Source organism: Gracilinanus agilis, chromosome 3 (genome assembly GCF_016433145.1).
Source record: "Gracilinanus agilis isolate LMUSP501 chromosome 3, AgileGrace, whole genome shotgun sequence".
In the NCBI taxonomy this organism is placed as follows: domain Eukaryota; kingdom Metazoa; phylum Chordata; class Mammalia; order Didelphimorphia; family Didelphidae; genus Gracilinanus; species Gracilinanus agilis.
In genome coordinates, this window is record NC_058132.1 from 74,704,347 (window position 1) to 74,717,997 (window position 13,651).

Here is a 13,651-nt window from a genome sequence, read left to right on the forward strand (position 1 = left end):
TGAGGGTGAAGGGGTGGGGGGGCGGGGGAGGGTTCGAGGGCGCTCGCTCCGCGCGCGCGGCCTCTATTGTTTCCTGTCGCCCCTGCGTGTGGCCCGAACCGCGCACCTTCGCGCCAACGGCGGCCAATCGGAACCGGCCGGAGTGAAACGGGAGGTGAAGGAGAGGAGGGCGCCCCGGCAGTGGCCAATCAGAAAGCGCGTCGCCGCCGCGAACCGGCTTCGGCATCGCGGTCTTCCCCCTCCCCACCACGGTTTAGCACCGCCTCCTCCGCTCCCCGCGAGGTCGGGTTGCGGGGATTAACGAGCGCGCGCAACCCGGCCGCCCGGGAAAAACGGTTGGTGGTCATGTGATCGGGGGGGGAGGGGAAAGCTGGAGAACGGAAAGGCTCAAATCTCCCTTGGGAAGCGGCCATTTTCCAAAGTCAGGCTCCATAAAGCTCACTCGAGATTCTGCCTTTGATCTCCTTCGACAGAAGAGGCCCAGGACCCCCCTCCATTGAGGCGAGAGGGAACCCTTTACTGAGGGAAACCCAACTTCCTTTGAGGCGAAGGCAACCTCGCCTAGACCCACAGTTGTGTACGGGCTGGGGGGCTAATTCAGCTCCCACTGACCCCCTCAGATCAACTCCTCACTACTACGTGATAGCGTCTAGGATTAGCGGCTGTAGCCAAGGTGGATGGCAAGAACTAAGGCCTGGCCCTTTAAGAGCCCGCAACGAGGGGCGGGGACTCCTGGCGGAAGCTGCGTAGGTGAAGGACGGAAGTGGAGTATTAGGTGTAGCAGTCATGGCGCAGGATGGAGAAGACGAGAGGGACTACAATCTGAACGAAGAGCAAAAGGCAATCAAGGCCAAATACCCCCCAGCCATCCGGAAGTATGAGTGTGAGTGCACTTTCTCAGATTTGGGCCTGGAGGCAGCTGCTGCGGTACAGAGGGAGGCCGCCTTTGGGGGGAGAACGGGCCTATGTGGAGTGAAAAGGGCTACAATGGGAGTCTACCCCTAGATTGCTTTTGAACCTTGTACTGTATAGTCTCACTCCACACCAGTTTTACAGAGGTGGAACTTGAGGCGCAGAAAGGGCCTAAAAGTCATACGGATAGGATTTCCAAAACCCACACTCAAGTCCAGCGCACTGTCAGAGTAGTTCTGTCCCAATTTACTGCCAGTTGTGTGACCGTAGACTAGTCCTTCCCCTGTCTGAGCCTCAGCGTCCTTTTCTGTAAAAGACTAGATCGCAGGATCTTAGATTTGAAGTCATAAGGGCCCTCAGAGGTAATTTAGTCCAATCTCATTTTACAGATGCTCCAAGAATCTTTCCAGCTTTACATTCTCTGATCTTCAAGAGCCCTTCCAGCTCTAAACATTTACTGAGTGTCTGCTGTGTGCTAGGCAGTCCTGTAGATACTACACTTCATCTAGTTGAGAGAAAAACACTTTAGAACTGCTTGAGCTCAGTTTCTAAGTAGCATAAAAACAAGTAGGTTATATACTAAGAGAAATCAGAGTATAGATACTAACTTTAAGCCATAAAAGTCTTCCCAAAATAAGCAAATCTTCATTAATGAGTAGAATGACACAGTAGAAGAAACATAGGATCTTCAAGCAAAGGACCTGAGTTTGACTCATTCTCTGCCACTTATTTATTACCAGCGTGACTTTGAGAAGGTAATTTAGCTTCCCTGGTCCTCAGTTTCCTTACCTGTAAGATTCTGTGACCCTTTGATCTGTTAGTATTGAATGGAAAGAGTTAGAATTAAGATTACTAGTCTTAAGAGTCAGAAGTCTAGACTCAGTGGAAAACTTATACTGGCAAGCCATTTAACCTCTTAGAGTCTCAGTTTCCTTATTTGTAAAATAGTAATAATAATAGTAATAATAATACATGTCCTTTCTACCTCATCAAATAGTGAGTAAACATTATGTAGGACTATGTAAGTAAGGTATTTTTGGTATCTTGGGACCTAACTTGGCAGGGTTAATTTTTTTCCCCTTTGGTTATTCATTTCTTTTTAGCATTTTTATTGAGTTCCAAATTTCTCCCTCTCTCTAAGCCCTTCCTTACCCATTGAGAAGGCAAATAATATAATACCCATTATACATGTGAAGTCATGCAAAACATTTTTATATTAGCCATGCTTTACAGACTTTCTTATTTTTAAAGCTTGAGGTTGTGTATTATCAAATAAATGTGTACACTCAATACATTTAAAGTTCTTTTAGGAGTTTTAGGATAAGTCACAAGATCATAAATTTAAAGTTAGAAGAGATTTCAAAAGTCATTAGTCCAAACTCCTCACTTTACAGATGAAGACACAGGGATCCAGAGGGGTGAACTGACTTGTCCAAGGACACTCAGGAATTAGAGATCCTTGCAAGCAGAGTTTAGAATTTGAACCCACATTCTTTTTATTGCACTATAGTACTCTACTATTGTATCCCCTTTGTATTTGTATCCCCATCACAGGGGATACAAAACGAATGAGTAAATATTTAAGAGGTCATTATATGCAAAGGATTGTACAGGTGTTTTCCTTTGAAGAGTTTATAGTCTAGTTTGGAAGCCATGTAGGCATGAAAGATTAGAGAGCATTATAATGTTAAAATTGTAGGTTGCTACAAGAGTTCAGTGAAGAGGGAGATCAGTGAAGACTAGTCAGGGAAGATGTCTTAGAAGAGGGAGAACCTGATCTAGGATGGAACGGTTTTGACTAGGCAAGAGGAAAGGAGAGAGAGCATTCCAGTTGAGTGAAACAACCTGATGAAAAGCAGGGAAATAAGCAGGGCATGTTTTTGGGATAGTGTGGAAGCTAGAGAGACTAGAAAAAAATGGTACCTCTTGGTAAATAATAAGGGATAAGTAGGATAGATAGAGCCTTGAAAGCAGTTTAGATGGAAAGTGTTCCTCTCTCCCAGTACTTTTTTTGTTTGTTTGTTTGTTTTGTTTTTTTTAATCCTTAACTTCTGCGTATTGGCTCCTAGGTAGAAGAGTGGTAAGAGTGGGCAATGGTGGTCAAGTGACTTGCCCAGGGTCACACAGCTGGGAAGTGTCTGAGGCCAGATTTGAACCTAGGACCTCCTGTCTCTAGGCCTGACTCTCAATCCACTGAGCTACCCAGCTGCCCCCTCTCCCAGTACTTTTAAATGGGAGAAATATGGCTAAAGAAACCCTCTAGGACAGCCTTCCTGAGGAAAGAACATAAAAGTCTTTATACAAGGGAAAGTATATAGAGGAGTGGGGGAAATGTCCAGTGTCTTGACTTTTCCAATCTGATAAACATCTGAGTTATTTCTTTAGCTTGAGCTGACTGTCTAGCTCAGAGGTCGGCAACCTTTTTGGCCGTGAGAGCCATAAACACCACATTTTTTAAAATGTAATTTGCACTCCTGTAACAGCACCTGAAAAAAATTTGACTTTATGGCTCCTGCAGAAAGAGCCATATGTTGCCGACCCCTGGTCTAGCCCATAGCACTCTTTTGCCTGAGAACCAATATTAAATAATTGATTTTAAGACAGAAGGTGAGAATTTTAAAAAGAGAGAGAGCAGTGAGGACTTGGCAATCTTGGCAATGGGGTTAAGTGACTTGCCCACAAGTCATGCACCTAGAAAGTATCTTAAGATCAAATTTGAACCCAGGTCCTCCTAACTCCAGTCCTGGGGCTGTATCCATTATGCTACCTAGCTGATCCCCCAAAAACCATTTTTTTTTTAAACCCTTAACTTCGGTGTATTGTCTCATACGTGGAAGAGTGGTAAGGGTGGGCAATGGGGGTCAAGTGACTTGCCCAGGGTCACACAGCTGGGAAGTGTCTGAGGCCGGGTTTGAACCTAGGACCTCCTATCTCTAGGCCTGACTCTCATTCCACTGAGCTACCCAGCTGCCCCCTATTTTTTTTTTTTTTTAAACCCTTACCTTCGTCTTGGAGTCAATACTGTGTACTGGCTCCAAGGCAGAAGAGTGGTAAGGGTAGGCAATGAGGGTCAAGTGACTTGCCCAGGGTCACACAGCTGGGAAGTGTCTGAGGTCAGATTTGAACCTAGGACCTTCCGTCTCTAGGCCTGGCTCTCAATCCACTGAGCTACCCAGCTGCCCCCCCAAAAACCATTTTTAAAAAGCAATTTTGAAGTGAATTAATTGCAGAGTAACTTAGAGAAGAGAGAGAAGTATTAGAGGCAAGAAGAATAAGTTAATATGATAATATGGATAATCATTATAACTCACATTTATATAGCTAAATGCCAGCTATTATGTAATATTATGAGATTTCTAAAAGATGGACTAATGAGGCCTAGACTAGCCGTTGACAGTGGGAATGGAAAAGAAGGAACAGAAGTGAAAGATATTACGAATTTGAATCTCAGTGAAGTTTGTAGAAAAGGTATAAATCCCACTTTTAAAGACAGAAAGTGAACTACAAAGGTATTAAGTGACAATCAAGTTTATACAGGTAGCTAATGACAGAATTGAGAGTAGAAATGAAGTCTTTTCATTCCTAGCCCAGTGCTCTTTCAATCCTAATATGCTATTTTACCTTCTGTTACAAAAACAGTAACAAAAGTTATTTCTATTCTTTCCTCTAACTGTAGCTATTAAGCTGTTACAAATATGTTATATGTTATAAATATATTTGTTTCATTTCTACTTATGTCTCATCTTTGAGCAGAGCTCTTTAGATACAATAGAAATTATACAGTATATCATGCAATATATGTGTATGTTTTTGTTGATAAATGAATATATATGTACAAAGGAATACTACAAGTACTATGTAGAGTGTAGCTTTGAATGCTTTTATGAAGATCATAAAACATAAGATCTGGTTTCTACTCATACAAAATTTTTATTGTCTAGTATTCTGGCTATCTGAAAAAGCAAAATTTAGAAAAAAACTTTCCACTATTCTTCCATGGTGAAATTGTAATTCCCTGAATGATATTGTACCCAGAAATAAAATCTAATTTTCCTTATTGGGGGAAATTAATCTAGTGTATACTCCACTATGTTTTTGTAGTTTACTAATGATAGGAAACTTCATTTGGTTAGATATCTTTTTCTTATTGAGAAATAAGTAATTTCTTAGATACTCTCCAGATCACAGAGAAATCATAGTTGCTGCTATTTCCTTTAGGGATTATCAGTTATTTTAGTTCCAGATTAGACTTGTTAAATCTAATAATACCAATTTTAAATTGGATTAAAATTTTTATCATTGCAGATTGGCATCTTCTCAGCAACCTATAATTTTAGAAAGTTACCTGGGGGACTGAATTTAGTTCCTTGCCCCAGCCTAGAATTTAAACCTGTCATTAGGCCACCTATCAGTTTACTGTACAGTGCTTCCTGATACAAAAATAACCAAATGGATTTAGATCTTTATAAATAACTTTTTGTACAAATTGGTAACAGTATGAGAGATATAGTATTCTGTTGGTCTTTATCAGGATTTAGCATTTTTATAATAATGAACCAGGTGTAATTTTATGTCTATATGAACTTCAAATTTAGGCTCTCATTAGTATTTTTCCCTCCCTCAGATCTGGATCACACGGCTGATGTACAGTGAGTATTACTGGAATTTAAGGGCATAACATTGCTGCGTGTATTCCTTTGAAAATCTACATTTAAATTGCAACTAAAAAGGAGGTCCTTAATAAGTCTACTTTCATCCTTTTTTCTCCTAACTAATTTGGTTCTTCTGGAATAAGAAAGTGATGGTTTCAAAGCACTGACTATCAGTGCAGTTTATCTTTTTATGCTTAGGCTGGTCTGATATCCCTTTGCCCTGAAGTGATTCTTTTGCAGGGGTGACTTGAACCCATTTCTATAGGTTACATGCTTGGGGAGACACGTTGGAAGAAGCATTTGAGCAGTGTGCAATGGCCATGTTTGGTTACATGACAGACACAGGAACTGTTGAACCGCTACAAACAGTTGAGGTGGAAGCAGAAGGTAAAAATGCACTTTTCTTTCAAAACAAAGGCATCTGAACCTTGGTTAAATATAGTGACCAACTAATTTCAGAGCCCAAGGCAATGTCACTTCCTTGGCAGAGGTGAGAGGCTAGGGGGTATAGAAGATGCACATTTTGCTAGACATGGCCATTCTTTCTGATGTGCTTAATACTTTTTGCTTCAAGGGAGGGTTCTATGGATTGGGGAAAACAGTAAACTTTTAGTAAGCATTATTAAGCACCTACTATGTGCCAGCACTAAGCTCTTCACTTTCATCTTCAAAACAACCCTTTGCAGTAGATACTATTATGATCTCCATTTTGCAGTTGAGGAAACTGAGGTAGACAGCAGTTAGTGACTTCCCTAGGATCCCACAGCTAAAAAGTGTGTGTCCAAGGTCATATTTGAACTGCTGTCTTCCTGACTTCAGACCCAATACTTGATGTCCTCTCTGCCACCGATTGCCTGACATACTCCCTTGGTGGATTATTATTGGGAAGCATATTGTGGTAAAAACCAAAAAGTATGAGACAGCTAGGTGCTCACATTCTAGCTGTGTGATCTTGGGCAAGCTACTTACCACCCTTACTGCTCTTCTACCTTGGAACTAATACTTATTAAGGGAAGAGTTTTTTTGTTTTGTTTTTAAGGCACCATTAAAACTTTTTTCTTCTAGGAAAAGTACATTCTTCAAAGAGGGAGTTGCTATAAATATGACCTTTTATGTTGAATTTTTTTTACAATATAAACAAGAAAAAAGCTAATCAGTCAAACTCCTTTCATATTATTTAGGTACAGATTAGTAGTTTGTTGCTGTGTTTTATTCAAGGTAGAAAATGTGGAAGCAAGAGGAGCTCTTAAGTAGTTTTGCCATTATTCATTCATTGACTGAGCACCTGTACTGTGCTAGGGTCTGGAGAGAGGAAAAGATAATCAAGACATGGTTCTTGCCTATATGAAATTTATAATCTAGCAAAGATTCCCTATATATCATTATGCAGTACTATATAATAAATATACAGTAGGCAAAGTGAAAAATATAAGATGGGTACAATCTGCTTTGTTAGGACAGAGGAAGGAAAGATCATTTCTGAATTTAAGGAACAGCAAATTTACAACCCTTTCTGGTTTGACTTTGTAGGAGATGACCTACAGTCTCTTCTCTTTCACTTTTTGGATGAATGGCTTTATAAATTTAGTGCCAATGAATTCTTCATACCACGGGTAAGCAATAATTTTCTCTGTTCCTGAGCAGAGGGATTTTTTGTCCACTGCACAGAATCCCAGTTGGAAGTTACCTCAAAAGCCATATTGTCCAACATAGACATTTGTGGTCATCCAGCCTTGGTCAGAATGTCTCCAGGGAGGGAGAAACCTGTTCCTTCTAAGGAAGCGCATTCCACTTTTGGAGAACTCTTCTTGTCAGAAAGTGCTTGTTACTATCAATCCTAAGGTAGCCTCTGCAGTTTTCATTCATTGCTGCAGATTCTGCTGTCTGATATTCTTTACAACACATGATGTTTTAAGAGCCTTTCAAATACTTGAAGATAGCTTTCCTGTTCCCTGAATCTTTATTTCTCCAACCTAGACATTCCCAATTCCTTCAATTAATCATCACATCATGAACTCACAACTTTTCACCTACCTGGTTCCTCTTCTGTAGGTACTCTCGATTATCAAAAATCTTCCTAAAATATGATGCCCAGAACTGAATCCAATACTTCAGGTGTTTTCTGACTAGGGCCACAGTACAGCATTAACTATCTCCTAATTCTGGACACTGGACCTCTCATAATGCTGCCCAAGATTTACATTAGTTTTATCGATGCCGTATTGTACTATTGACTCATTTCAAAATTGCAGTCCATAGACTGTTTAAAGTTAAATTTAGGAGGCAGCTGGGTGGCTGAGAAGATTGAGAGCCAGGCCTAGAAATGGGAGGTCCTGGATTCAAATATGACCTCAGACACTTATAAGCTGTGTTACCTTGGGCAAGTCACTTGACCCCCCCCCCCCCCCCCCCCCATTGCCTAACCCCTACCACTCTTCTGCCTTGGAGCCAATACACAGTATTGATTCTAAGACAGAAGGTAAGGGTTTTTAAAACAAATCAAGTTAAGCTTACTCAGACCATTTGTGTAAATGTATAAAAAAGGTAATAAATCAGAGAAATTATCTTAATTTTTACTAGAAACATTTACTTTTTCCTGGGTTACTTAACATTTGAATTCCCTTTACTTGAAGGCAGGGTTCTGACAACCTGGTCATTTTTTTTTATCAAGAAATGTTAGTATTAGGTAATTCAAACAAACCTTTTATTATTGCATACAAGTCGTCATCTAATCTTTCTCCTTAGGAAGTGAAAGTACTATCTATTGACCAAAGAAACTTCAAATTACGATCAATTGGGTAAGTTGAAAAAGCCTGATTTTGTTTTGATTGCTCTTTTGTTCTTATATCTTACTTTCCCAGTATGTCTCTGATGCCTCCTTTATCCAGAAAGCCACTCTATAACAGAGAATAGAAGAGGAAGAAAAAAGCAATTCAGTGAAACAAACAAACAAATTCAGTGAATTTGGAGTTAAAAGCAACATTCTATACCTATTGAAAAGAAGGGAAGTGCATTTTCTTTGAGACCAAGCTTATGCCAATCAGCAATCATTTATTAAGTGCCTTTTATGTGCTAAGCAATGGGGATAAAAAGAAAGGTAATATGTAGTTCCTGCTCTCAAGGAGTTCACAGTCTTAAGTGGTGAGACAGCATGCAAACAGGTTGGTAAAAGGAAGTGAAAAGCTAAAATGGAAATAATTGTGAGATGTCACCAGCATTAAAGGCAGTCAGAAAAAGCTACAGGCATATACACCAGGAAGTAGACAAGGGAAAGAAGAGAATTCTAGGCTTGGAGGAAAGACAGTGAAATACATTTCTGGAAGAAATAGCCAGAAGACCAATGTCATTGGATTGCAGAGTACTTGGGGATAAGAGGTAAAAAGCCTGTAAAGATAGAAGAGCAGGTTGTAACGATCATTGAACTCCAAATAGAATCTTCTTTTTGATCTTGGCAGTGATGGGGAGTTGCTAGAGATTATGAAATGGGGAGTTGTCATGACCAGGCTATAAGGAAAATTAATTTGAAACAGAGAGAGATAGAGGGACCAGACCTATGACTTTATTGGTTTAGAGAAATCTAGATGATTAAACTCTCTTTCAAAGCAGGTGCAGCTGATATGTGATATGTGAGCTGATAATCTTAGAAAGTACCTATCATATGTCAGAGGTCAAGGGGCTTGCTTAGGGTCACCCACCCAGTATGTATTTGAGGCAGACCTCCAACCCAGGTCTTCCTGGTCCCAGAGCCAGCTCTTCATTCATGATACTTGGCTATCTAAAGGAGTCACACACCTGAAAGGAGGAAACAAGAAAGTAACATTGTATAATTTTAGAAAAGTGATAAAATAGAAACTGTGTTCAGACCTCAGTTCAAAGATACACATTTACCAACCTGTAAGAGGGAAAATTATGAGACTGGCTGTAAATTTAATGATTTTATTCAATCAGAAAGGAGTAAGGGAAAAGGACGAAAGAGAGAGATTGTTTTCCTTGCTTCTCCATTTGTCTTGCTACTCTGCAGCAGCCTTGTGGGCCCCTTAGCTAGCACTAAACATGGAAGACTAGAGAGTGAAATCTTCTCTTGTCTCAGTTTATCAAACTTTTTCTCCTTCCACTAACTTTCACACCAGGAGCCAACTGTGGCTTTCTATTTTTCCTGGGTTGCCCTAGAGGGCAGTCCAAGGGACATCCTGCCTGCCAGTCTCCTGATCTCTTGAATCTATTGCTGCCTTTTCCCAGCTGACTCCAGGGGGCACTAAAGCTGCCATTCTATCTTCATGACCTAAATCCTCTCATTTTCCCCTCACAATCCCAACCCTCTGACTATTCAAGCAATAACCAGTAGGTGTTTTATTTCTCTTTCATTCAAAATCTCATTAAGGAAATAGGTGTGTGTTTAGGTACTTATTTTTTTTCCTTCTATGTGCCTACTTACTGACATTTCAGGTCACTTATGGAAGCAACTAGGCGACAGTGATTAGAGCACCAGGCCTAGAGTCAGGAAGAGTTCAAATCCAACCTCAGATACTTACAAGGTGCAGATGACCATGACAAATCTGTCTGCCTTTTCTGTTTCCTCATCTATAAAATGGGGATGATAATAATATCTCCCAAGGTTGTTGTGAAGGTTAAATGAAATAATAGTTGTTAAAAGCATTTATCCCAGCACCTGGAGTCTAGTAGATGCTGTATAAATCCTTACCCCTCACCCTCACTTCAGACACATATACTCAATCTGCCTGTGCTTGTTTTTCACATCTGTGTAGCACCTACCTTATGGGGTTGTCATGAAGATCAAATAATTATAAAGTAATTAAATTTCAGTGATTAAATAATATAAGTAAAGGGTTTTGCAAACCTTAAAATACCATAAAAAATGTTTACTGCTATTTTATAATACAAAAATCCAATGGAAATTCCTATAGTTGTGGAAGATTTAACCATATCTTAATTTTTCTTTAGGTGGGGAGAAGAATTTTCTTTGAATAAGCATCCTCAGGTATGTAAAAATCAGTAGCCTTAAACATTTTTTTACCCAAAGCAAGAGACATGATAAAATTTTCCTTTCCAATATTGTGTTTTTGGTTTTGGGGTGTTTTTTTTTTTTTTAATCATTCCTTCTATCTTAGAATTGATACCAAATATCAGTTCCAGGGCAAAAGAGTAGTAAGGGTTAGGCAACTGGGGTTGAGTGACTTGCTCAGAGTCACATAACTAGGAAATGTCTGAGGCCAGATTTGAACGTAGGACCCTCCTGTCTCTGGGCCTAGCTCTATCCACTGAACCACCTAGCTGCCCCCTTCATAATATTATATTAAGTGTTCAAATAAAACTTCTCTACCTAATTAGTTGTATGTAATCAGGGGTCGGCAACCTTTTTGGCCGTGAGAGCCATAAACGCCACATTTTTTAAAATGTAATTTCATGAGAGCTGTACAGTGCTCACAGTGCGGCTCCTGTAACAGCGCCTGAAAAAAAAATTGACTTTATGGCTCCTGCAGAAAGAGCCATACATTGCCGACCCCTGTATATAATGAACAAGTCACGTTCACACAACACCTTTATAGGCAAATTTTCCCAGAAATTGCATGACTTGCCTGGAAATAAATGGTCAATGCATGTGAAGCATGTTGTAAATGTGAAAGCCCTGTAGAAGTGTGAGTTATTAGAAACCACATAGCTGAATGATGATGCACAATAAGCCAGGTAACTTTGGCACCCCCAGGGAGCTCTGAGTAATAATAAGTCCATAAGCAGCAAAGCAGTTACTAATCTACATGCTTGTAGAAGGAATCACAGGTATGGACCAAACAGCATATTGTTAAATAGTTTTTATTAGAACAATATGATTTTAACTATATGCTAAACATTGTTTCCTGAGGCTGTGTGGTAGAGGGCACCAGCTCTGGGGTCAGAGGACCTGGGTTCTAATCATGCCTCTGATATTTAGTACCTGTATTACCAGAGCCAAGTCACTTACTGTTCCTTACTCTTACCCTCAGACCTAGGTCTCCACATCTATAAAATGAGGGGGTTGAACTGATGGCCTCAGAAGTTACTTTTAGCTCCAACCTTGAAATCCTAAGTTCTTTCTAAAGAATAAGTCTTGGGGCAGCTGGGTGGCTTAGTGGTTAGAGAGCCAAGCCTAGAGATGGGTTCAAATCTGGTGTTGGACACTTTGTAGCTGTGTGACTCTGGGCAAGTCTCTTAGCCCCAATTGCCTAGCCTTTTCTGCTCTTCTACCTTGGAACCAATAATTAGTATCAATTCTAAAACAGAAGGTAAAGGATTGGGGATGGGGGAGTGGGGAACAAGCTTAGGCTTGTAAAGGCCATAGATGAGAACCAAAATAGTTGGAACCACTCCTAATGAGTTTTGTGCTCTTGATGGCTACTTGGTAATTTAACTGTCACCTAATCAAAAGCCATTAGATCAGTGGTTAAAGTGAAGGTCTGATGGCAATGACCACCAGAGAGAGAATAAAAAGTTCATTAATATAGCTTGGATTATAGATGGATTACCCCATCTTCACACAGTTTAAGGTTGCAAAGTGCTTTACAGAAATTAGCTCATTTCATCCTCACAACAACTGGAGGTAAGTGCTGTTGTTGGCTATATTATACACATGAGGGAAACTGAGGCTGGAGGAATTTAACTGACTTTCCTAGGGGCACCCAGTAAGTATCTGGATTTGAACTCGGATCTTCTTGACTCCCAAGTTCAGTGCTCTATCCAATGTACCACCTAGCCTCAGAAAAGAAGAGAACAGCATACATTTTTTAGTTTTTATGCCATTTGTTATGAGTTTATGATTTCATATTTTACTGTCTCCTTTTAAATTTAACTTTAATTTTCTGCTTCCAATTTTCTGTTTTAGGGAACGGAAGTCAAGGCAATAACATATTCAGCAATGCAGGTCTATGATGAGGAGAAGCCAGAAGTTTTTGTGATTATCGACATTTAAAAAAATGAAAGGAAATCCGAAAAGAACTGTTGCCTCTCTTCCCTGGAGGAAAAAAATACAGTGATTGACCTAAAAAAAGGAGAGAAAGAAAAAGGACAGATATGGATAACTAGCCTTCTTTATAAGAAACTGAAAAAATTGGGGAACAGATATATTCCATCCTCTCTCTAGGAAAACTTGGAGAAAAAGTCAGGTGACAGAATGTTCCTCATTTATGAATTCTTGGCTAAAAGTGGCAAAAAACTTAATCTTCCCTACCCCAGCTATTGACATTGAAGAATACTAGCCCTATGGGCTTTTCTACATTTTCCATTTTTGAAAATGGGTTGTTGAGAAGATAGGTTTCAGTAAATTTTCCTTTTTATCCCAATTTGCTAAGATAGTTTTAATTTATACATATGAAACAATTAAATGATGAGCTGCTATGAGATGCTCTGTCTCTTGTAATCCATCTGGAATTTTTACTTATTTTTTTTAATTACATGTAGAAAACAGTTTTTCACAATTATTACTTGACATTTTGTAATTCAGACTTCCTCCCTCCCTCTCTGCCACCTTCCTGAAGTGGTAAATAATCTTGACAAACCTGGAAACCCTAGCTAAGCAATAGGAAACAGAACCTAGCTAGGCAACAAGAAACAAACAGGCCCCAGCTAGGCAACAGGCCAGCACACAACGGTTGCCATGATTTACAGTTGTCAACAACATTCAACCCCCTAGTACTACAAGATCTTGTGATTCCCCAACTCAAGGAGGACTCTATTCTCTTGGCACCAGGCTCCCTCTTGCTACTTGCCCTCCACCCCCATGGTGTTCCCCAGCAGGCTCCCCCTTGCTGTGTCTTTCTTCTATTTCTCCACCCTGATGGGACTTCCCCTTCTTCCCTCCATTAAATCTTTGCTCTGTTACCTTACTCTCTTCTCATTGTCTCATATCAAACTGCTATCAGTTCGACTGACAAGTCTGATATAGGTTATACCAGTGCTGTCATGAAATTCATATTTCTATATTCCTCATACCATGAAAGAAGACACAAATTGCACATACAATTAAAAAGTGAAAAAATGGCATGCCTTGATTTGCAATTGGACACCAACAGTTCCTTCTTTGGCTATGGATAACA

General features: G+C 40.0%; 1 protein-coding gene across 5 annotated transcripts; it reads left to right on the top strand.

Annotated features, from left to right (window-relative positions):
* The first annotated feature begins 466 nt into the window (after nt 1-466).
* On the top strand, nt 467-13,436 carry ZBTB8OS (zinc finger and BTB domain containing 8 opposite strand). Of its 5 annotated transcripts, XM_044667997.1 has the most exons (7): nt 467-883; nt 5,537-5,561; nt 5,830-5,951; nt 7,095-7,177; nt 8,310-8,362; nt 10,527-10,563; nt 12,442-13,436. In XM_044667997.1, the coding sequence occupies exons 1-7, from the start codon at nt 787-789 to the stop codon at nt 12,526-12,528; spliced, it is 504 nt and encodes a 167-aa protein (XP_044523932.1). In that variant the 5' UTR covers nt 467-786; the 3' UTR covers nt 12,529-13,436. The 5 variants fall into 5 exon arrangements, with proteins under 5 accessions (XP_044523932.1, XP_044523934.1, XP_044523935.1 ...); XM_044667999.1 differs by lacking the exon at nt 5,537-5,561 and having other exon boundaries at nt 757-887; XM_044667998.1 differs by lacking the exon at nt 5,537-5,561 and having other exon boundaries at nt 819-883.
* Nucleotides 13,437-13,651: the final 215 nt, after the last annotated feature.

Bases quoted from the DNA above. Each gene is read 5' to 3' on its own strand.
- ZBTB8OS (XM_044667997.1), top strand. From the start codon at position 787: ATGGCGCAGGATGGAGAAGACGAGAGGGACTACAATCTGAACGAAGAG. The intron at 5,952-7,094 runs GTAAAAATGCAC...TTGACTTTGTAG, and splicing joins AGTTGAGGTGGAAGCAGAAG to GAGATGACCTACAGTCTCTT. The intron at 7,178-8,309 runs GTAAGCAATAAT...CTTTCTCCTTAG, and splicing joins ATGAATTCTTCATACCACGG to GAAGTGAAAGTACTATCTAT.